Below are 25120 nucleotides of genomic sequence, written 5' to 3'. Positions count from 1 at the left end.
TTTCGTTCCGCATGGTCATTCTTCCAAAACGAAAAATGGCGTACAAACCTTACGAAAAGCGTCACAGGGATTTGCAGGAAGATGTGCGTCCTCCAAACAGCAGACTGTTTGTTATCTGTGGGAAGGGAGTCAAAGAAGAAACATTCAAAGACGCGTTTGAAGAATATGGAACGATCGAGGACATATGGGTCGTTAAAGATAAACGGACGAACGAAGACAAAGGTTAGCGTGGGTGCAGACATTGGCCATCGTGATAGGAATATTGTCATAATAAATGCAATGCACGCATCCTATAAATTATTAATCAGGTTACCAAGACTCTCTCAAATTTACATCATTATCATATTAATGAGTTCCGGTTTCACAGTATACAAAATAAAATATATAAGCATGAATGCTCATTGGTCGATTATATTTATGACAATGCAGGAAAGGCGAATTGACCATTTGAACCCAAGTGGTTATCCAACGAAGTTCCACACGGTCATATATCCAAAATATTTATAGTGTAAACGTATACAGTATAGAATTAGCAATAATAGGCTATTTGAAACATTTCATGTTATACATTGTTGGAAAGGTCTTTACAAATAGAGTTAAATGGTGCAAAAATAAAGAGTCTACCTTAAAAATACTCCTATAACATAAGAGGCCGCTGGTCGGCTCTTTTTCTATCGGATATTATTTTGCCGACTGCGTGTAAAACCTCTAACATTGTTGGAGTACCTTAAAAATTGAGTTGTGGCACTTTGAAATGTAGGAAAAACAACTGGATTCTGCCATCAAAGGATACTTTCCTATTTCTTCAAAAAATAAGGCAACTATCTTCAGAAAGATGTGTTTATTGTTATAGTTCAAGTCAATATAATAGTGAAAAGTTCAGTTGTCTCTTAATTTGAAAACACTCACTTTATACAGTAGGGTAAATAAAATGTTCATGAAGTACAAAGTTTCGCGGACAAAAATGTTCATGATCGAATGCCGCCGTTGAAATTTGACAAATTTGCCTACACTGGCAGTCTGGTGTTCCTTAATTAAGAAATTTCTCATTTTTCTGTATGAAAATGGAAATATATTTGATAATTCAATTGATTTCTTTGTGAAAAAAATGAGTCAAGTGCAATCTGAATCTGCATTTCAATTAAAGAACATACTTTTATATTATAACCATCCATAAAAACTAGTGATCACCACTCAAATTGACCACTTTTTTGTGTAACAATGCTAGATTAATAGGCCTACCATACATTTTTATATTCCATTAGTAAACTTCGACTACTAGATTAGAGTTATCTCCCCTTCAAAAATCATGGCGAATTACATTTCGTTGTGGAATACTCATCTTCTTTGACCCTGCGCACGGTTGCGCTTCACTCTAAAGTTTTGAAAGTTATGTTTTCTAAAACAAAAATGCCCTAGGTTTCATAATATCACTGTCAAGGGGGTGTCTCTCCGCTCCAGTTTCAGTAGCCAAACTATTTTCTATTCTGGTTTACCACATGGTTAGATATTGCTTTGCATTCCTATTAAGTCAAAACACACAATTGATTCCGATTAACACATGTCTTTATATATATTTTAGGCCTCTTTTGCTATCACTTGGCTACCAAAATGGCAGCAATGACGCCATATTTACGCTGTGGGAGGCTATGAATAAGGCGTTTTTGCTGAAGAAAACATCGCTAAACATTATAATCATATGAAAGACAAGTAGAACATACTTTATTGTGATTACTAGTACTGTGTAGTGAAAATAGAAAGAACAGACAATTATAGTTGGTTAACATGGAATTCATTATTGACCTATTTAAAACGGGGCAGAATGGGAAAGTGCCATAACTTGCGTATGTCTGTCATTGCTAATAGAATGTGTAATTCAAGACACTAAAGATGTGCAGCTTAGGTCAATAAAATCAATGTTAAACAAATTAAACTAGGAAAAGAAATCAAGATGTCTCATGGGAGTGTTGAGAAACAAAATCAAAAGCTTGTATTATGAGGCCAAATAAGATAATATGTGTGTTTCCTATTCCCTCGAAATTTGAATCCAGGTAGGTAGGTAGGAAAAACATTTTATTTTATCAAATCATTTTATATCGCCTTTTCGAAACAGTACAACAGGGTTATCAATGCCAATCATGTGATAAATGTGTATTTAATATATAATTACTTTAAAACTTGTTCGTAGGTGTTTTTTACAAGCTCATGGACAGCCAAGATCACTTTCCAGCCAAACAGATTGTCGCAGTGATATGACTTACTTGAAGCTTTATGCTAGACTTTAAACATGTCTGTCTTTAAACTGTCCTTATTATTTATGATTTATAATACTAAAAATAGAAAATTGTCGTTGTTTGTCGTTCTTCAATGATGTAACAAAAGATACACATGAAAATATTGATACCTTTGGAACAATTTATTAGATACAGTGTGCTGAAAATGACACTAGGGATACTAAATGTTTCCAAATTGGTATAACAAAAGGACAACAGGAAAAGGAAACTTAACTCTTTTCATTTGATAAATTCTGTACATTTCATTGAATATTGCAAATATCAAAATCACATTATCTAAAACTGTACCAGGATTTAAACGAATTAATTATTTCGTATCTGACAGTTTTTGAAATTAATAACGGTGCATATTTGCAATGTGAAATACAGTATTAAAACTTTAAACAGATCTAACATTCAACTGACTTAATACGTGCACCACATTTCACATGTCGGATTTACTCGAATGTTAAAAACTTAACACCCAAGCCAACAACATCAGCTACCGACAGGCCTGCCCCAACATCAAAAGATCCGCCGGCGCCGTCAGAATTGACGCTTGCCCTAATTGTAACTTGACACGTCTTTGAATGATCCGAGCGGTGTGATCTAAATATGTCGGAAATCAATTCCGTAGATGGACAAGCTGTTATTACGCGATGTTCCTGTGAGTGCTGGCATTTCTCAAACTTCAATGCCAGCACAGCAGACGCCATTTTGTTACTGTATACAAGCCATTGCCATCAAGGTCGAGGTCAGTGAATTGAATCACGGAGACGCTTTACACGTAGCGTATGTGTAAAGCGCTTTAAAAACTAGTAGAAACTAATACAAAAATCGGTCGAATTCCGGAAAAAATAGTTTTTAAACGAAAAATCAAAGAAAAAATGTTTCAGGTCAAGCACATTTTTCCAGGTAGGTCGGGGAACCGGAAACACACATATTATTTTATTTGGCCTGAATAGCTTAATAATGAAGGCACTGCCTATACTAGGCCTAAAAAAAAAAGTTGTGTGTTTCTGGTTTCAGCTCCTCAAAAAGTTAGGGTCGGTAGGTAGGTAAAAGTTTTTTTTTTATTAAATATTTTTAAGCAGATTTTATGCTTTGAATTACATTATACTTTTAATACTGGAGTAGAAGATGTTTAATTTGTAGGGCTATTTAATATGTGTTAACTGTAGACTTTTACCATCTGAACACTTGCAATTACACACAGATTTAATGTTCCACTGAGGAGAGTAGCTTGCCAGAGTACAAAATATGTTGATGTCAATGATATTGCTATTTTATATTAAAACAGAAAATGGTTGTTTTCCAATAAACAGTTGACCACTATTGTCTTTATAGTCGTTTTGAATATTCTGCTAAAAAACAACAACAAAAAACGGTTATTTCAATGGTTTCCTGTTCATCACACGTAAATTCAATACATCTTACTCCGAATCGATCCTATAACATCGATCAGATATAGTGAGACCTGCGCTCAGTTCAAACTTATCTGACTTTTCTAAGGACATCTTTCCTTTCGCTATGCATCTCACTGCCTTCCCCGCTCCCTAATGGAAGACGTCCTCTATAAGCATGTCGTTAGGAATGACTGCCATCAATGCTTTTTCTGAAAAATTACAGCATTTATTTATTGTTATTGCGATCACCGTTGATGCCTTACAGTTAGCGGTCGCCATGTTGCATCATATGGGAAACCCCAAATTCTGGGTCTTTCTAACGCTTGGGCGATCTTGTTGTGTAGGCAAACGTTTTGACGACAATGCTCGGTGACTCGAATAAAATCTTTAACGTTCATCGGGTCACGGAAAACCGAGAAAATTTCTGAAGAATGTCTAAAAACTTTTGGGTCGGCGTTGATTTATTGGGGTCGGTCGGGAAACCGGAAACACACAACTTTTTTTTTAGGCCCTATTGCACTTGTGTTTTTTTACAATGCAAGAAACCAGTCCCAAGGAACTTGATGACGTGAGAAAAATAAACACATGGCTGTCACAAGAATATTCAAATTCCCTATCGGTTCAATTTATCAGAGATTGGGAGCATGGCTAATTGTTCAAACACAAATATCCTGTGGTGATATATTTACAAGTGCTTCAGAAATATGTATAATTTTTGAACAGCAAGCTATGGAATTGATATATATATATATATATATATAGATAAAAAAAATAATAAATGAGTATGTATACCTAAAATTGACACTTTGACAAAAAACTATTTAAAAATATGTAGCCTTATATTGAATATATAGCCATATATAATTTTTAATGTAATTAATCAGTTTAAGAGTTAAAGTGCATGAACAAAAATTGTGACACTTTATGTATGGGAATCGGGATGCTCCATTGGAACTTGTATTAGTGTAAACTACCTCATATATATATATAATTAACTTCTTTTAAGAAATGATTTGAGTAATTTTATAGATAGGAGATCATGTATTTAGTGAATCATTAATATGCATATATATGGTCACTTGAATTTTATATCAAATATATATATATAGCTGCTTATATTAAATGTTTATTAAAAGAGACAGCTTAAAATTATGAAGTAATAACATTTGTTGTAAAATAGTTCTGAATGTATTTGTCAAATTCAGTGTTCGAAAGTAAAGGTGGTCCGATGGCCCGAGGCTATAGAAAACCTGGTCGGTAAAATTTATAAGTGTTGGCCCGATTGGCTATGAAAAGTTTGAGTCCTAACATACATTACAATTCATGTAAACAACATATATTTTCTGACAAACCATCATATGAAATCAGAGCTTACAATTTAGGTGTTTTGTCTGAGAATAGCACTATTGGCTTCAAACATTTGAGTGAGTATGAAGTGGATGATGCTACTTTAAACAGTTTACAAAATAATTAATTGGTCTATGGAAAAATGACTTAGGCTATGGGATTTCAATTTTCTGTAGACCAATTGTCTAAGGAATTTTCATATATACTTTCATACACTGCAAATTATTTCCCTTTCTCTCTTAAATGAAATTAACACAATTAAGTTTGTATTGCACTAGTTCAGTACTAGTTGTGCTGTGGCCAAAAGAAAAAAAAACTTCTTAAAATTCTCTATTTTCTTTTGGCCTAAATTGGGCGTAAAGGGGAAACTTTTGATAATTTTTTGGGCATAATGCACCTGTGCATGTGTTATCACAGGTTATTTACACCTATTAATAAAAAAAATGATATCCATGTACTGGTAACCAGATCTATTTTGAATGCTATTATAGGTGTGGCTTACATCAAGTTCTCCAAGTCATCAGAGGCTGCTCATGCTATGGAAGAGATGAATGGTAAACAGTTGGAAGGCTCACCCAAACCAATAAAGGTATACCAAGTCTAGCTGGGATTTTCATAAAATCTTCAAAATTCTGTTTTAAGATATCAACTTCAAAGATTTTGGGAATTGAATGTTAAAATATATATTTAATTCATTACTTGCTTTCTAGGTTCTCATTGCTAGCAGTAAAAGGGAAGGATCTGTGCGAGACCCGAAGGAAGATGAGAAACTGCTAAGGTTGTTTGTTATTGTTCCAAAGTCGTATACACGTGATGACCTGAAAAAAGAGTTTGAGGTAAGTAACTTTGTACATTTAGGATATTTATCATTACAATTAGTTACAGTTGATATATCTGGTGTATTGTGGGGCCGTATTTCTCATATTTCAGATTGTGATTTGTTCACTCAATCTTTATCTCCGTGACCTTTAGATTGAGTCGTAACGTGAATTGGGATTCCATTATCTAGCTATATACAGTTCAGTTGAAGAATACCTAGCATATCATATTTCCATATTTACTGTGCATAAATCTTATAAGCTCTGAAATTAGTATGGCAAAGATTTCTCCAGCAATGTTAGAGGTTGACACGGCAAGGCATTTATGACTGGTGCCGTGTTACCTCTGACTTACTTCCCTATGGCAATTTACCTGATACCGGCTGTCATATTTTCAAAATTCGGATTTATTCTAAATCATCAATGGGTTTAAGGAATTTGCCCTTGCGCCGTATCAAAGACGGTCTTCATCTTTCATGAAAAAATGGATAGATAATTATGATTAATGGTACCTTTCACTGAAGAGACATAAAAAAATGTCATGTTAATATGAATACAGGATACAAATCCAAATGGAAAATAAAACAAAATTGCTCTCTTTTTTGTTACTAGAATATATATATAAAACACTATGCATGTATATATATTTTGGGTTTTTTATTGACCGAAACCGCTATGTATGAAATCTAGTTTAACTTGGCCATGAACTCGGAATTTCTTTCGGATAAATTTTTAATTTCGATAAGGTTTTGAGTTGGGCGATTGTAATCAAGATTCCTTCTCTAAGCTGTCCATTGTACATTTATAGTTGTAATTTTTATGTCAAGTTATTCTTGTACTTTCAGAAATATGGGGATGTTGAGAGTGCGACATTGGTGACAGACAGAGTATCTGGGGAGTGTAAAGGCTTTGGTTATGTGCGTTATCACAGGGCCTACCATGCAGCCCTGGCAATGGAGACTTGTGACCCATGTAAGTAATTCTCATCATATGACATCAGAGATTTTTATTTTCTTGTCTCCATGCCTTTTTTCCCCACAAAACTGCAGTGATTTCTTTCAACTTGTCATGTCATAACAATTTTGTTATTGGTTTCCTCGTTTATCAGTAATTTTAGTTTGCTTTCAACTTTTGCCTTCGACAGTTGCAGCGGTGATCAGTTCTGTATAATTCTCATATTGCTTTCAGCATTTAAGCCAAAGTTTGCTGACCCAAAGCCTACCAAGGATGACTTTGATAGTCACAGTCGACGAGATCGTGGGGACAGAGACAGAGACAACATGTATGGAGGGTATCAAGGGGGATATCGAGACATGATGGGAGGAGGCTACAACTCCAGAGGGGACAGAGGTAAGTCAAAATAGAGACATGTACTCTGGTATCAAGGGGGATATCGGGACATGATGGGAGGAGGCTACAACTCCAGAGGGGACAGAGGTTAGTCAAAACAGAGACATATACTGGGGTACCAAGGGAGATATCGGGACATGATGGGAGGAGGCTACAACTCCAGAGGGGACAGAGGTTAGTCAAAACAGAGACATGTACTCGGGTACCAAGGGGGATATCAGGACATGATGGGAGGAGGCTACAACTCCAGAGGGGACAGAGGTTAGTCAGAATAGAGACATGTACTCGGGTACCAAGGGGGATATCGGGACATGATGGGAGGAGGCTACAACTCCAGAGGGGACAGAGGTTAGTCAGAATAGAGACATGTACTCGGGTACCAAGGGGGATAACGGGACATGATGGGAGGAGGCTACAACTCCAGAGGGGTCAAAGGTTAGTCAAAATAGAGACATATACTGGGGTATCAAGGGAGATATCGGGACATGATGAGAGGCTACAACTCCAGAGGGGACAGAGGTTAGTCAGAATAGAGACTGTACTCTGGTATCAAGGGGGATATCATGATCAGGACATGATGAGAGGCTACAACTCCAGATACTAGAGGTGACAGAGGTTAGTCAAAATAGAGACATGTACGGGGGGTATCAAGGGGGATATCGGGACATGATGGGAGGAGGCTACAACTCCAGAGGGGTCAGAGGTTAGTCAAAATAGAGACTGTACTCGGGTATCAAGGGGGATATCGGGACATGATGGGAGGAGGCTACAACTCCAGAGGGGACAGAGGTAATTCAAAATAGAGACATGTACTGGGGTATCAAGGGAGATATCGGGACATGATGGGAGGAGGCTACAACTCCAGATACTAGAGGTGACAGAGGTAAGTCAAAACAGAGATATGTACTGGGGTATCAAGGGGGATAACGGGACATGATGGGAGGAGGCTACAACTGCAGATACTAGAGGTGACAGAGGTAAGTCAAAACAGAGACATATACTGGGGTATTAAGGGAGATATCAGGACATGATGGGAGGAGGCTACAACTCCAGATACTAGAGGTGACAGAGGTAAGTCAAAACAGAGATATGTACTGGGGTATCAAGGGGGATAACGGGACATGATGGGAGGAGGCTACAACTGCAGATACTAGAGGTGACAGAGGTAAGTCAAAATAGAGACATATACTCAGGTATCAAGGGGGATATCGGGACATGATGAGAGGCTACAACTCCAGATACTAGAGGTGACAGAGGTAAGTCAAAACAGAGACATATACTCGGGTATCAAGGGGGATAACGGGACATGATGTGAGGCTACAACTCCAGAGGGGACAGAGGTAAGTCAAAACAGAGATATGTACCGGGGGTATCAAGGGGGATAACGGGACATGATGTGAGGCTACAACTCCAGAGGGGATAGAGGTAAGTCAAAATAGAGACATGTACAGGGGGTATCAAGGGGATAACGGGACATGAAGTCAGGGCTCAGATAGAATTTTTAGAACAACTAGGCACTGTGCCTAGTAACAAAAGTACAAGCACTCGGCACTATTTGAAATCCACTTGGCACCAAATAGCTAACTTGTGATTTCATCTTGTTTTAAGTTAAGACTTTTTATATTGTATGTCCTTGTGTGAGTGCATACATCTTATCATGTCTTAATAATATATTTAGTTATAGAAGAAAGAAAACATCACAAAATTATCTTTTGTAAGTTTTTAATCTCATAGAACCAGTACCTATAAAAAGTGTCAACTAAGTATCTGCAAGATTGGGGCACTCTGTACAATATTAACAGTTCGTGATACTCCAACAATGTTATAGGTTTTACATGTACACAGCGCAGTCGGCAAAATCATTTCCGATAGAAAAAGGGCCGACCAGCAGCCTCTTATATTATAGGAGTACAGTTCATGATATCTTAAATGTTGTATTTCGTCATCTATTCTTTATGGAATTCACCTTTCCTTCACCTTTCACCCTCACTTGAGTCGTAAAGAAACTAAACAGGAATACGCTGCAACCTCAAAAAATACATACGCACTCGCCACACACAATCATGCATATCGCACGCACAGGAGGCAGTCCATCTGTTAAATGAATCAAACCAAACTAAACCAAACACTTGTGTCATTTCGATCTCTAGTTTGTCGGACTTCCTCATTACCGTCATTTAACGTTCGTCAGTGATTGTTTTGAAAAAGAAATCAACAAGCCGCTCGCTCGTTGTTGTAAAGGAAGTTGTGAAGAAACGCCCGCATGCGCACTGGTTTGTTAACAGCATCTCTTTGACGCTTTATTATCAGACGCATGCTTTAGTAAATTACAAGCGTTTGAACGACCCGGCCCGTACTAGTGAAGTCATTTGTAAACACATGTCACGGTAGCCTAAGGTATGTGTATGGTTCATCTTATCGACATATGATATTAAAATCTTTTTTTTTAAAATGTCTTTGGATTAGTAACAATTCGACACAGACTGTGTGGTCTAAACTTTTGCTCGGCACTAGGACGAGTCTGACCCAACAGTTCACTCGGCACTTGACTGTTTTGACCCGGGCAAGACGAGTGGACGAGTGGTTTATCGGAGTCCTGGAAGTGAGGCTACAACTCCAGAGGGGTCAGAGGTTAGTCAATGGGGGAGGTTGTCAATCTGAGACAGATACAACATATAGTGGGAGTGGGGATGTGTGTGAGAATAGGCTATAACTCGGAGGGGAAAGAAGTTAGTTATCAATCTCGGATAAGTTCAGGTAATATGTATTCAGGATGGTGTTGGAGGGGTAAACATTACCAGGGGGAATCTGGATATGACAGGGAAGGTTATTTATGGAGAGGAAAGAGGTAAGTTATGTGTTAAAGAAGCTCTAGGTATTAATTCAGAATGATAACATCAATAGGAAAATGGAATTATGCATTTTTGTGTGTTTTTGAATTCCTTCCCTTGTAGCTAATCACTAGTCATGTGGCCATTATGGTTCACTTTGTGTAGGAATTGTGAGCTGTTACAGTAATATTTTTTCCATTTCAGGCATGAAAAGAGGCTACCAAGATATGGGGATGTCTCGGTTTGAGATGGGGCGTAGTGGCAACAGAGAAGAGTATGGAGGTGGAGGTGGTGGTGGTGGTAGTGGTGGAGGATATTACCAGGAGCCAAGCAGAAGTAAGTCAAAGTTATTTTCAGAGATGCTTGGTAGGGAGGCATGTTTCTTTTTACATGGCAATAATCAGATACAAGATAATTTCATTTTTAATGGTTTTCAGATACAAGAGAATTTCATTTTTAATGGGTTTTTTGTTGGTTTTTGTTTTACTTATTATTGACAACTAGTTCATTACATATCTTGTTACTTAAGCACAACTAGTAAATTGGTAATATCTTGCATAATTGTTAGTGTTTTACTGTTTTGGTGTCTTCTGCCCAAATAAGCACCACTCTTTTTGCTATCTTTTGTCATTAACACAAGGTAAGTAAATAGATTCTGGAGTACACTGGACATGAGAAAACAAAAAATTCACATGTCGTCTGATCAAAGAATTAAAATGCAGTTGTCTTTCGTGAATGACGAGTCTATCATGTTTTGCCGAGTGTATTAGCTATTTGCCCATTGCTTGACTTTCACAGATTATTGATAGAAGAGTTTTGTGTTGACAGTGCAAGTTCCACCCTCCCAGCCCTTGTTACCTATGGGTAGCAATACATCACAGCCTGGACCCATGGAGATGCTGCAATCATACCAGAGTCATGGCAGTACACGACTCCACATCACTGCACCTATCGGTCTCACCCAGGGCTATCTGACACGCCTGTTCAGCCTCATTCCTGGTCTCGAGTACTGCGATCTGAATGAAACTACAGGTGAGTTTTAGTACAATAGTATCCTTCACAGTCACCAGTACATACATCAAAGAGTAGCCCAGTAATCTAGGCCTGCTGACAGTTACACTGGCAGTAGAAAGGCAACAGACCAACATCAACAGTAAATAACTAAAAATCAATGAAAACAACAGAGAATATATATCAACATCAAAAGGAACCGTAACTCTAACTTAAAATCAATAAACCAACTGAGAATATCAAAATCAAAAGGAATCATAACTCTAACTAAAAATCAATAAAAACACGGAGAATATCAACATCAAAAGGCACCATAACTCTAACTAAAAAATCAATAAACCAACTGAAGTTCTGTAAAAGTTTTTTCGCTGGGGTTAAATTTACCCTTGGGAACAAAATTGTTGGGATTTTGTTTCATGGATTGTGTGTCTCTCATAAAACAGACCATGTAAAAGAATTGTGATGTAAGACAAGTATGCCAGCTATCGTAAGTATAGTATATTTTCCATCCTCTTACCTCTACTTAACTAATTGAAAGATATCCATTTAGTGGTAACGTAAAACAACAGACCTGCAGTTCATTAATTGACATATAACTTTGTCACACTTCAATTACTGTATTTATTACATGTTCATTACATTTCTTAAGTAGGAAAATCACACTTATATTTTTAGGTCATCTGACCTAAACGGTCTAATAACTTTCAACTTGCTTATGCTTGTTTATGTAAGCAGTACCAAAACGCGTTCACAATTAGCATTTATAACACTAATGCCTTATCTTGTTTGGCAGTCACTGAACAACGTTAACTGGCCCCGTAAATTACTACCTGACTGTGAGAATGGCTCGGATTTATCGACTGCACTGTAAAATTGATCCTATGGACATGATGTTTATTTCAATGATATTAGAATAGTGACCAGCACAGACAGGAGGATGGTTCTTTTACAAAATGACGACCTGTGTTACATTGTGTAACCGAAAGAAGTGTTCTTAGCTTTCCAGTCATTCTTGTTATAATTAGACTCGACAATTCTGGTTACATTATGTACAGATAGATAAATAGATAGATAGACAGATAGATAGATACCACAAAAGATATTTGTCATGAAAATCACAAGCCACTTGATAATGACTATACAAGGTAGGATTAATTATTTTGTTTGTACAAATTTATGCTTTTACAGTAGTTGCTGCTAGCCCTGCTGGTTACCTGTTTTTGAAAAAAAAAAATTAAGTAGGATCTTGATTTTTACACAATTTTGATCATATTGTAATCACATGGTATTTAAAGCTTTAAAAAATAATCTTTTTTTTTTTTGCTTTACAGGTGTAGCATACGCAAGATACACTACCGGGCAGTGTGCTTCTTATGCCCGTGACAAACTTGACGGATTTGAGTACCCTATTGGCAGCCGACTGATGGTGAGGTTTGCTGATGGACCAAGCACTGCAGCACCAGAGCCCCAGCAGGACATGAGCGGTGGCTATGATAGGTAACACAAGGTTTTGCAATCTGCCTGATGCTCAATTATGTCTCTTAACATTTATTTACTTCAAAGTTAGAATTTAGGTTGTTAGCTATATATAGAAATCAAAAATTGTATACAACCAATAGAATAATTGCTGTCACTCTCATGTGTCACTCTCATATTTAAAACAGCAGCATTTGGTAGATTTACATGTTCATACTCTTTGAAATACTGAAAAGACATTTCACTTTGGAATATTTTCAGCTTTCCACATCAGATAGACTAAAAGTAATAGCTGTATATGATAGCTTTAATAATGTCTTTAGCTACACAAAACTTATATGAATTGGAATGTAAAATGTTAATCAATTTAATTTCATAATTATATAAGAACTTAAGTATATGTTCCTCTAACATATTAACTGTTCTGATACCATTAGTTATCGTGGGTACTGCGCAGCCCGTCCAGATCAACATAAAGCAGAAGACATGATTCAAAGAGTGAGTACATCCAAAGCAAGTTTGATTCCATTAATGACTGACCCTTGATGTCGAAATTTTTTTAGTGTTTCCATAAACATTCAAACAAGTTTTGAGTTTACTCTTCAAGAACACATACCACCAGTGTTTCAGTATGCTTTTTAGCTTGTTTCTTCGAAGAAGAAGGATTTGGAAAGCTAATGTTGTCAACCCAGCTTTGATGTTGGTTTTATAATATTAATATTTTGGTGCAAGTGTTGGAAGGCATATTGATATTTGGTTTTAGGGACCCTGCAGGGTTATACAATCCAAACACGGAGTCAAACTAAACGATTTTTTTGGGAAAACAACTGCTTTTTCACATATTTGTGACTTAGACTGTTTATGGTGAAAACAACTTTAAAACTTCGAAGTTTTTGGTGCAAGTGTTGAAAGACAAACACATTGCTTTATGATTTATTATATAATTATCCGATATGCAAAAAAATACCAATTTGTTTATTTTGATTATTTATTGACAAACATAATTTGTGTGACGAGCTATGCTGTTCAACAACAGCTGTTGTTCAAGGAAGAGAGTGTTTTTAGTCATTGTATATACATCATTCTGAACTGACATTTTATCTTTCCAATTGTAGATAATCATTTCTGAGATATATATCTCTGACCTGAACAGGGTTCGGGGTGTGTATCTCAAACAGGAAATGAAAATATTAACCTAACACATGAGTTAGGTGTATGCAGAATAGGTATCTGCAATGCATTTTATCCATTCTGTTTACACTTCAGACCTTGCTTAATTCTTGTTTGCAAACTGAACATTTTACAGATATGTGAAACCAGCATATCACTATAAATCAAATGAAGAAAAGGTCTATGAAGTGAAATACTTGTTGATCCTATATTTCAGTCAATTGCTTAAAGATTTGAGAAGAAAATATGGAATATTTTTAAAATAAGAACGAGGAAGATGTTAATGTTATGTTAATGCTGTAAATTTGTCATCACAGAACTTATTTGTTTAGGCTTTTTTACAGGCAGCTCTGATCCTGGAGAAGGCCGGAATAAACCCTGACCGGGTGCTGACTGGTAACTCGGGGGCAGGTATTGGTGCAGTGGGTGGGGACATGGAGAGGGTAGCGTACACATCTATCCCCCTCCCTTACCCACAGTCTATGAAGCCAGAAGACACAGAGGTCGTACAGAGACTTTTCATTGTCTGCCAGCCCTCCGGCATCCCAGAGAAAGTATTACGGGACGCTTTCTGTAGGTTTGGAAATCTCATCGACGTCTACCTACTGCCAGGTAAGAATTAGAACCAATTAATTAAGAGACTTATAGATGTACCACTCTTATATTTGTTATCATCTTCGCTAGCCAAGGCTTCTGATTACGTTACACTCCACGAACCCTTGGCGGATATAGTCGTGTTCAAACCGTCGCGCCCTGGAATCCCAGGGCATCCAATCAAATCGCGTTTTACATTCTGGCTTGGTTTCGCAGTAAACAAAAAATGCGGCACCCAGTACAGAGCTACATTGCCGACTATGTCATGGCATTTTACCTAAATACAAAAACCACAATCTTTGGGGGAACATTCGCAGTGTTTGATCAATTCATATAAGTCATTGATCACATATCTCATCGAAATGACACCAAACCTCGATGTGTGTTTGTAAACATCACCGATGAAGTAAATCGGTAACGCTTGTTTTGATTGGTCGAAAATGTCATGCGTGAAGGGTGGTAATTTCGAATCACCGCTAGAGGGCCAGAACTGACGCCTATATCTGCCAAGGGTTCGTGGAGTGTAACGTAATCAGAAGCCTTGGCTAGCGAAGATGATTTGTTATGGGAATTTTTAAAACGTAACCAATGTATTCATTAAGGGACTTAAAGATGTAAAAACACCTTTATATTTGTTATTGGAATTTAAAAAGTGTAACCCATGTATTCATTTAAGGTAATTGTAAGAAGGAAGTCATGTATTTCTTGTGGAAATTTTCAAAACATAACCCTTTAAAAAACTTGTCTTGAATACACTTATTTTAGATAAACGCCTATTCTGAGATGTTGAAGTTATCAGACTCGCTTGATGTGCATTATGGTACATTTTGCAGTCATGCCGGTATATAGGTGTATTTCTCTTTAACATAATCCAATAGGATAAACAACACAAATAAAACAACTGTATTTCACACCTTATCTATTTATGTCATTAATAAATTAGAAAAACACTTGTGCTCTCTGTTACCTGTTTATTATATCTATTTGTCCATTTACATGCGTAAATGCCGTTAGCGCCATCTACTGGGGTATCTCTTACCAAAGAGAAAATAATTACATCCTAATTCCTACTGTTGAAATTATATTAATTCCATTTTGATATTATTTGTCAAGAAGAATCCTAAAGGTGAACATTGTTAATTGGTTTTCAAACAGACTGGGAAAATTTAACCAGGAGTAGCATTTTGATAACATCAGGGAACCTTTTGGCTGGCGTAAGGGTTGTTCAGGGTCCGGGGTGTATATTATTAGATATTAAATACAATTTCTTGCCTTTCACTATATGTAAGTTTGACATATGCCAAGTTAGATATAGTTACCATTTTAACCACAGTTATTGGAACTATTGGATTGATACTATCCTTGAGGATCTCTCTTTAAAGGGCCGCGGTGGCCGAGTGGTTAAGGTGTACCGACACTTTATCACTAGCCCTCCACCACTGGGTTGCGAGTTCGAAACCTACGTGGGGCAGTTGCCAGGTACTGACCGTAGGCCGGTGGTTTTTCTCCGGGTACTCCGGCTTTCCTCCACCTCCAAAACCTGGCACGTCCTTAAATGACCCTGGCTGTTAATAGGACGTTAAACAAAAACAAACAAACCAAAATCTCTCTTTTTTAACTTTGAATAATTACCTATGTAAAAGAGTGCACGACGAAAAACAACTTAAATATCATCACTATATATATATTCACAGAATAATCTAGGCTATAGCATTGTCAGATTGCTGAATCAAAGCCTTGTTGAATTCAATCTGATATAAAACAATGTATGTCTTGATCAGTGAGAGAATAATTAGATCTCAATGTTTATTTTACAAATTTTCCAGTACTAAGGTGTCTATTAGTCGTAGTGGGACATGAAATGATATTCATTCATGATGTTTATAAATTGACTGTACACTTCCGGGGCAAAGACGACAGTATGTTCATTTAAGTTTATAGAATAATCAATAATCCTAACATAAACATGGTGTTTTCATGATGACTCACTGTTTTGGAAATGAATGTTCAATCAGAAAGGACCCAAATCAGTCATTTATGTTAGGGGTTCTTATGAAAATATTTGCCACCCATTCAGTTTGACAGAAATCCTCAGATTATGAGGAACTATTTTTGTCATCTCATGATATTGATCTGCTTGCTAATACTACCACAGATTGCTGAGTACTAATGGTACAGATCTAGGCTATTACTTATATGGAAAATCCCAGTTACCTTATAATTATAGTGCTACAGCCATTCAATCTGACACCAATGTTACAGGAAATTATGGAATAGTGCATATAATCCAAGAATTGGACACAGTACCATTTTGTTTCAAAGTACGCTTTAATCAACATGAACACTATCCATGAATTGAATCACGATTCAAATAAAGGTTCCCTCCTGGATAATTCACTCTTTCCAATGTGAATGGAATGTTAAAAGTAACAGAAAATGAATCCAATTTTTTTGAAAATGCATGTATTTTAATAACTAAGATAAAAGTAGGATTTTTTTTTAGAAAAAGTATGTGTAATTAAATAAGTAGGATTTTCCTATGGACCAAAGACCTGATTTTAGACATAATGCCTGAAAGCTGACCATAGCATCAAATTATAGATTTTTATTTACGATCTCGAACCTTGATGTTTCTCAGGGCCTTGGACTCTGTGATTGTTACTGCTAGCTATATATTGTAACAAACTATAACTTTCTATAATTTACACAGCTCGTAATTATGGCTATGCAAAGTTTGCATCAAAAGACTCCGCAATGCGTGCTATCCAAGTGTTACATGGCCAGAATCTGGCTGGGAATCGTCTGAAGGTGCTGGAGGCAGAGCCGCCTAAAAATGAACACAACGACAGCACAGGTGATGAGGAACCAAAACGACCCCGCTACTGATTGAGGTAATGCCCCTTCCCATCCACTCCTTTTTCCAGAATCACAACCATCGAAGTAGTACATTTTGTCTGTTTTCCAAAAGGTCTGGCATCTCAAGCTTCTCCAACTTAACTCACGGAAACAATTTTGTGTTTAAGGTGTTTGAGATGTAAACTTTTATTTATGCAAACAGTGGATGTGAGTTTGACATGCACGGAATTGAGAATGGTGTGTCCCACTAAATAGTTTGGTTTAAATTTGGTTTATTTATTTAATGTCCTATCAACAGCTAAGGTCATTTAAGGACAGCCTCCCGTGCGTGCGACATGCATGAGTGTAGTGAGTGCGTCATTGTGTTATGAGAGGCTACGGTATGTTTGTGTCAAGTCTCCTTGTGATAGGCTGGAACTTTTGCCGATTTATAGATTTTGATAAAACTTCATATAACGGTCAAGTTATAGAATATCTCAAACAAGTTCATGTTTCAGGACGTGTGTCAAGTCTCCTTGTGATAGGCTGGAACTTTTGCCGATTTATAGATTTTGATAAAACTTCATATAACGGTCAAGTTATAGAATATCTCAAACAAGTTCATGTTTCAGGACGCCAATGTCAAGAGCAAGGTCACTAACTATTTAAAGAAAATCTTAATCAGCGCCTAAGAAATCCATTTAAAGTTGGATTGTGATCGTGGACAAGGTCTATCTATTTATTGAAAATATTTTGTCTGCACTTGAATTACTAAATGCATTTCATTCACACTTCAATTACATCACATGATAATACCTCGAACATGTTTGAGTTTAAGGATGCAAAGGTCAAACACAAGGTCACTGTTCCATAGGTCAAATACAAGGTCACTATTCCATAGGTCAAACAAGGTCACCGTTCTATAGGTAAAACACAAGGTCACTGTTCCATAGGTCAAACACAAGGTCACTGTTCTATTTATAAGAAATATTTGTCAGTGTTGTAGTGACTTCCTTAGTTAATTTATTTGAAACAAATTTCCTAGATCAGTAAAGTATCAGAAGACCTTGTTGGTGTTTTAGGATCTCAAGGTCAATGACAAGGATCTTTACTTTCTTAAGATAATCCCCTCAAGAATTTTTTTTTGAAACAGATTTTGATCAAACTTCATAGATTGGTCAACTATGAGAACACCTCAAATGAAGTCATGCGAAACATGATGATGGCCTGAAGCAAAGAGTTTCCAGAGCAGAATTGTAATGACATATTGTCTGACTAGTATTCTCTTTTACAGCCGACTGACCGCTCCCGACGCTGAATTAACTGACCATTAGACTTGAGGACGACCGAAACGAACCGGACAAAATTCTGTTGGAGCATAACTGACTTCCCAGGATGGAGACAGCGTCATTTGATAACGAAACTTACAAAGGACAAAACTACAGAACATTTTTCTTGATTGACTCTCTTGGATTGTCAAGTTCTTGACTTTTGTCGACAGCAGAGTTGACTATTGTCGACAGAAGGCTGACAACAATGATGAAAGACTTTCTCTATTGTTTTAAATATAGTAAATTTAACTATTTAGAAGTATATGGAAGAAAGCTGACATATATTGTAACCAACGAATACAAAGTTGACTACATCAAAAGATTGTGTTGAAAAGACTTTGTAGACATGCCAAATTACAAATGATGTATTTTACTGAATTTTGACTTGATAGACTGGAAGATCAAAAATAATTCTAATGTTGTATTCAGTTACAAGGGAAAGAAATTTGGGAAGATATTGTCAGCAAATAAATCATCTGAAGACACCAATTTTTTTTATACATTCAGGACATTTTTATATGAAATGTCCTTTAATCCATAAATCTTTATATATAAGTGCTTCCCTGAATAAAAAAAAAGGCCTCCAATGTCAGGATATTGGCCCATACCATGCTGGGATGAAGGGTTAGTAGTCTACAAATTTAGTTTGTTTAGATGAATAAACTAATTTCATTGGAATAAAGAGATATTCAGCTTAGCATTCACCTAAATCACCTTGGTATAAGTAACAGGTGGGTAATACAGGTCCATTGTACCTCTTGTTACAGTTAAAGTTGTGTTATAAATGATATTGCATTTTAAATGTATATGTTAGGAATGTCCATCAACATTTTTATTCGAACCCATATGAATGTCAAGCAAATATTGGTGTTAGGGAAAGATTATTGTTATGTTTAAGATGGGGAAATAGGACCAGAATTTTACCAATTTGTCATTCAGGACCAACATAGTTTAAAGTGTGATGTTAACGTTGCAGCCCAGAATAAGCTTGTGATTAATGTTAATCTGAATCTACTTTATATGTTTAGACACCATTGATCATTGAAAACAGTAGCTTCATTGTGAAACAGTATCGCTTCTTGAGCATTTGGGCACAAAAACATGGAGCTGTGTTTTCTTGTGGCTTATTCTGGATCCTTCTCGGACTTAATATCATTTTGTTGTCAAGTTGCATTTTATTTTGTACATGTTATCAGTGTTTTTTTTCCAATCTATGTAACATTTCCTCTGTTGTGTATTACTCCATGTCATCTCTGTAGATTGATTTAATGTTGTACAAGTAGGTAACCCAAGCAGTGATGTCCGTGCATCCTTCAGGCTGTCTTTAGATACAGTAAGCTTAAAGAAACTCCCTGAGATGATGTCAAAGATAAAAAGTGAGAAATTCAAAAGGAATTCCACAGACTTACTGATGACAGTGTAGTATTTGGCTCGATCCTGTGTGAATCCATCATGCAATGATGCTTTGGTATTTGTTAGTTTGCATACAATTCGAAATTGAAAACAAGAAACATTTAACAGATGACATATCGTCTTGTGACTTGATAGTTTGTGCTTTTGATGTACATTGAAAGTTAATTCATTCTTTATCTCTTGATATTTGTGCTAATTTGAGTACATTAATAAAATTTCATGGATGACTGACTTTTTGTTAAGGACTGGTTCATTTGTGAACGAGACCTGATGAAGATGTTATATACTGATGTCTGTGACAAGACCTGATTCCAGGCTAACCTGTGTTATGTCATTGACAGAATCATGAAGCAATCCTTTTTTATAGAGAAAAATCAAATATGTTAAGGTGATTGACTTTGATTTATACATGAGAAATATAGAAATTGTATGAATCATAACTAGTTTTTACATACCCTTTAATGACTATTCACAAACCTGAATATCACAGATGAATAACAAGTATATCTCTGATCCAGTATCAGTTGGAGTTAAAACAACTGGTTTGTATTGCACCTTGATAACAGCAATTTTAAAGAATATTATGAATTTATTCAAAATGTTAAAAAAATATATTAATTGAATTCAATCACAATATTCTTAAAAATATGTTCAATCAAATGTCCTGTCCTATTTCTTTGATAAAGATATTAAAGTTTGAAAAAATAACAAGGATATATTTTGGCTTGCTTCATGATTGTGTGAATCTGAAACACGACTAAGGCTTTCCAATAGCCAGAAGATGGAAGACAAGAAATGATTGGAGACAACTTTCCTTCACCTGTTGACGATGAAGGTGACTTTCCTTCACCTGTTAACGACTTGCACACATACCTGGGGGTGTAGACCTGGACAGACTCGGGAGACAATGGCCTTACCTGTGAAGTGCACCTGGACAGGTGACATAAGTATCAAAGATTAATTTGCAGTACTGTTTATGATTGAGGATATCAATTAGGTAAAATTATTGGAGACCTTTATGTATGACAGTGACTACATATATAAAACATATACTGAGTATTTCAGGTTTAGATTTTTATTCCCTTTACTGGTAAATATCACATTCCCAGATTCTGAAGTCACAAAACACTGAAGGTCTGGATAATTACTTTCAAGTTATACAAAATTGCAGAAATCTAATTCTAAAATGTTTGTCAATTTTTCAAATATTTATTTCACATTTGTTCAAGCAGAATTTTATCTCTGAAATATCATGAATTAAATGAATTTCTGTAAATGTTTTTAGTACTGTTTTCAGTTTCCTGCGAAAAGAGATTGACAAAGATTTTGATTTTATGAAAACTTTGGGAATTATTTTGATCTAATTTGATTTATTGAAAATGCTAAAAGATATAATGATGTAATTTCTGTTGTTGCTGATGTAATTGATTCAAAGTAATACATTTAACTTGTATTTTGATAAAAAATTAACATGTACCTTGGTGAATACCAGATAACATCGTCAATATTTGGGGCTACGATCGTTTATATCATATGTGATTGTAACTCCTGGAGTATCAAGGATGGCCAAATGAAACAACATGTATTGAAAATCATTTTACAATACAGATAGTAAATGTTACAATCTTTAGCTTTCTGATTTAGATTGGATTGCAGCACCTGGTATTTTTAAACAGGGGAAAACAATTTTGAAAGCTGATAGAAATGTTTGCTTGTCGAAACACTTGTTTTTATTTACTGGAATTTCATGATACTGTTTTCATTTGTTGTTAAATGCATCTGATAAGTTTATTAATATGGCATAGAGAAGTTTATGTTGAGTCTAACAGAAACTTGCTAGATTAGGTTGTACAACAAATTTTCTGTTTTTGGTTTTGTACATTAATTTCCAATTAATGCATACAACATATTGAAATAGACAACAACAGAAAAATATAGAAAATGTTGCTAACTTGATTTTGTTTGAAATATTTTAGGAAACCACAGACTCCTAAGGAAGCAGGTGTACTTACCATGGAAACATGGTAGTTTTACTCCTTCACTTGCTGGAAAGTGAAGTTTCCATGGCAAACTATTGAATTCATCCCAGGATCAGTGATCATGATGGAAGGATGTGGTTTCCATGGTGGATTGGTAAAATCATCACAGGCTCCCAACTGGCTCCCAACTGGCTCAGTGACTGAAGGACGATGTTTTCACGGTAAACAGGTGGAATTCCCAACTGGCTCGGTAACTGAAGGATGGTATTTTCATGGAGCAGTGATACTGACAACAAAGATTTGAAACCCAACTGTTGTGTAAGTTAATATGTAGGTTATTTGTGTTGTGAGTGCCTGCGCATCCACATACTTATTAAGAACAAGTCCATATCATTGTCCTGTTTTAATTACTGACGTTGAACAAACTTTTGTGTTTGGTCTATAGATATTTTTGGAAAATACGGTTAATATGTGGTTGTTTTTATAAGTTTATATTTGTAGTTGTTTTCAAGACATTGAGTTACAAGATCTGAAACTATATATTTATTTTGATAAGTATACCTTTTTCTATTACAGACTACAAAGTTGGAGGGAGAAGGAACGTTTCAACAGAAAAGTTGCATCAACATGTGTGTAGTAATATTGATCAGACATGTTATGTTCAACATAGAGACTCAGTGTCTACTTGTGTAAAGTAATATCTAACAGAAGTGTCATCTTCAACACAGAGACTTGGTATCTATTTGTGTGTAGTAATATCTAACAGAAATGTCATCTTCAACACAGAGACTTGGTATCTACTTGTGTGTAGTAATATTGATCAGACGTGTCATCTTCAACACAGAGACTTGGTATGTACTTGTGTGTAGTAATATCTAACAGAAGTGTCATCTTCAACACAGAGACTTGGTATCTACTTGTGTGTAGTAATATTGATCAGACGTGTCATCTTCAACACAGAGACTTGGTATATACTTGTGTGTAGTAATATCTAACAGAAGTGTCATCTTCAACACAGAGACTTGGTATCTACTTGTGTGTAGTAATATTGATCAGACGTGTCATCTTCAACATAGAGACTTGGTATCTACTTGTGTGAAGTAATATCTAACAGAAGTGTCATCTTCAACATAGAGACTTAGTATCTACTTGTGTGAAGTAATATCTAACAGAAGTGTCATCTTCAACATAGACACTTGGTATCTACTTGTGTGAAGTAATATCTAACAGAAGTGTCATCTTCAACATAGAGACTTAGTATCTACTTGTGTGAAGTAATACGATTAGGGGTGTAATCTTCAACATAGAGACTTGGTATCTACTTGTGTGTAGCTTATAGGTATCTACTTGTGTGTAGTAATACGATCAGAAGTGGCATCTTCAACATAGAGACCTTGGTGTCTACTTGTGTATAGTAATATGATCAGAAGTGTCATCTTCAACATAGAGACTTGGTATCTACTTGTGTGTAGTAATATCTATCAGACATGATATCTACTTGTATAGTTATGATCAACCATGCATGTCGACTCAAGATACTTTCTGTCATCCTGTCTACTTGTCTTGTAGTATTGATCAAGTATGCATATCTATTTGTATGTAGTAATACAGGTCAAGTGGTCTTCAATATGACAATGGTGACAGTCATTGATCAAACAATAAACAAAATTGCCAATTTGCTGTCCTGCTTTTTTCTTATTATTTAAATTTGAAATTTTGAATTAAAAATCTTCGAGAGAAATGAAACTTTTACATATTTAAACATTGTTATATGTAGGTCATCTACTTTTAGCAGAATGTAGCATTCCTGTTTTAATTTTCGAATAATCAAATTTGACTTCAACTTTTCACTTTAAACTTTTCAATAACCAAGAAGCCTGAAGAACTGATGTTACTACAGTTAGGCCTGTAATATGCTGGGATGAAGGGCTTTCAAGTTTGTTCGAATGAATGACCTTGACCTATATACTGGGGTGAATAAGCCCAAATCTTCAAATGAAATAAATCTAAATGAAATCTAGATGGTCATTCTCACTGTTACATGGACATCTAAGGACATCGCATAAGGGGTCGCGTCAGGATGACCTTTTGGATTAACCAATCAAATTACTACTTACAGACAGAATCTTGGAATTGAATTTTGCATGTGCGAATTAGCATAACTAGAGTGAAAAGCTTGCATAATCTGTCAATCTGTTTCAAGTCATTTCGTCCAACGAAGCATAGCTATATATACATGGTGTACCGAAATGGTTAGCTTCAGATGCATGATGTGACGAATGGGTGAGATCGATGACATCAAAAAATTGACAATTCGCTCTGAAATTGAAATTTTGAGATAAAGGTCACCAGAATGTGACCCCTTATGCGATGTCGTTAGATGTTCATGTAACTAGGTGAGAATGACCATATTAAATCTAGATTTTGATTAGATTGGAGGAAACTCGGGCTAATGGGCCTAGAGACAAGATATTGAGATGTATAGCATGTTTGGTTGAAAGGCCGCAAAGGTTGCCCATGACTCCCAATCATCAAGAGGTCAAATAGGCAAACATCTCAATAACCATGAAGCCAAGAGACCAGATATTTAGCCTGTAGCATACCCGGGTTAAGAGCTACTAAGTTTGTTCAAATCAAAGTCCTTGATATACCTTGATCTTCATTCAATTGCTATTGGGCCTGTAGCTTGATTGAGTAAAGACTTCCAAATTTATTTACGTGAATGACATTGACCTATTTTCAAGGTCACATGTGTCAAATGTGCTAAAATCTTTAATAACTTGATCAATAACCAAGAGGCCGAGATACCTTTCGTGGGGATATAGCAAGTGGGATAAGACTATAAAATTTATCTAAATGAATAAATCTAGCCTATTTCTAAATCTAAATAAAGGGATAATCATCTAAGTATCTGCATAAATGACCTATATAAACTGCAGAGTTGCATTAGAAGCAGGTGAGCGATACAGGCCAATTTGGCCTCTTGTTGCAATGGAACATTCGAATCAATGTAAAATATATATAGCAGATGGACCACATCCTTCAATTATTCTACTTAATACCGTAGGCAAGTAAGCAAGATGATCCAACTGGTCCTGTTCTACAAGCCAAGGAATCCGTGAAAATGGGACTTCAAGCTAATCTTGAAGCTTTCTGCTGGGTTGGTTTGGTTTGGTTTTATTTGTTTAACGTCCTATGAACAGCTAAGCTCATTCAAGGACGGCCTCCTGTTCGTGCGATGTGTGTCTTGGGAGGCTGCGGTATGTTTGTGTTAAAGTCTATTTGT

General features: G+C 36.1%; 1 protein-coding gene across 3 annotated transcripts; it reads left to right on the top strand.

Annotated features, from left to right (window-relative positions):
* On the top strand, positions 1-23514 carry LOC117344396 (RNA-binding protein 45-like). Of its 3 annotated transcripts, XR_004536173.1 has the most exons (13): positions 1-222; positions 5518-5615; positions 5737-5862; positions 6690-6816; positions 7033-7194; positions 10230-10361; positions 10854-11057; positions 12368-12533; positions 12950-13010; positions 14015-14294; positions 16987-17167; positions 21832-22152; positions 22411-23514. XR_004536173.1 is itself a non-coding variant. In XM_033907140.1 (12 exons), exons 1-11 carry the CDS (start codon positions 12-14, stop codon positions 17160-17162), a joined length of 1743 nt encoding a protein of 580 aa, XP_033763031.1. In that variant the 5' UTR covers positions 3-11; the 3' UTR covers positions 17163-17167; positions 18406-20086. The 3 variants fall into 3 exon arrangements, 2 of the variants coding, with proteins under 2 accessions (XP_033763031.1, XP_033763032.1); XM_033907140.1 differs by lacking the exons at positions 21832-22152; positions 22411-23514 and adding an exon at positions 18406-20086 and having other exon boundaries at positions 3-222; XM_033907141.1 differs by lacking the exons at positions 21832-22152; positions 22411-23514 and adding an exon at positions 18406-20086 and having other exon boundaries at positions 4-222; positions 14027-14294.
* Positions 23515-25120: the final 1606 nt, after the last annotated feature.

This window comes from Pecten maximus, chromosome 15 (assembly GCF_902652985.1).
Source record: "Pecten maximus chromosome 15, xPecMax1.1, whole genome shotgun sequence".
Taxonomy (NCBI): Eukaryota; Metazoa; Mollusca; class Bivalvia; order Pectinida; family Pectinidae; genus Pecten; species Pecten maximus.
Note: the sequence above shows the minus strand (reverse complement) of the source record. Positions and strands in the feature narration are given on the sequence as shown.

Coding starts and splice junctions, on each gene's coding strand:
- LOC117344396 (XM_033907140.1), top strand. CDS start 12: ATGGTCATTCTTCCAAAACGAAAAATGGCGTACAAACCTTACGAAAAG. Junction 7,195..10,229: donor CAACTCCAGAGGGGACAGAG/GTAAGTCAAAAT, acceptor TTTCCATTTCAG/GCATGAAAAGAGGCTACCAA. Junction 14,295..16,986: donor CGACGTCTACCTACTGCCAG/GTAAGAATTAGA, acceptor TAATTTACACAG/CTCGTAATTATGGCTATGCA.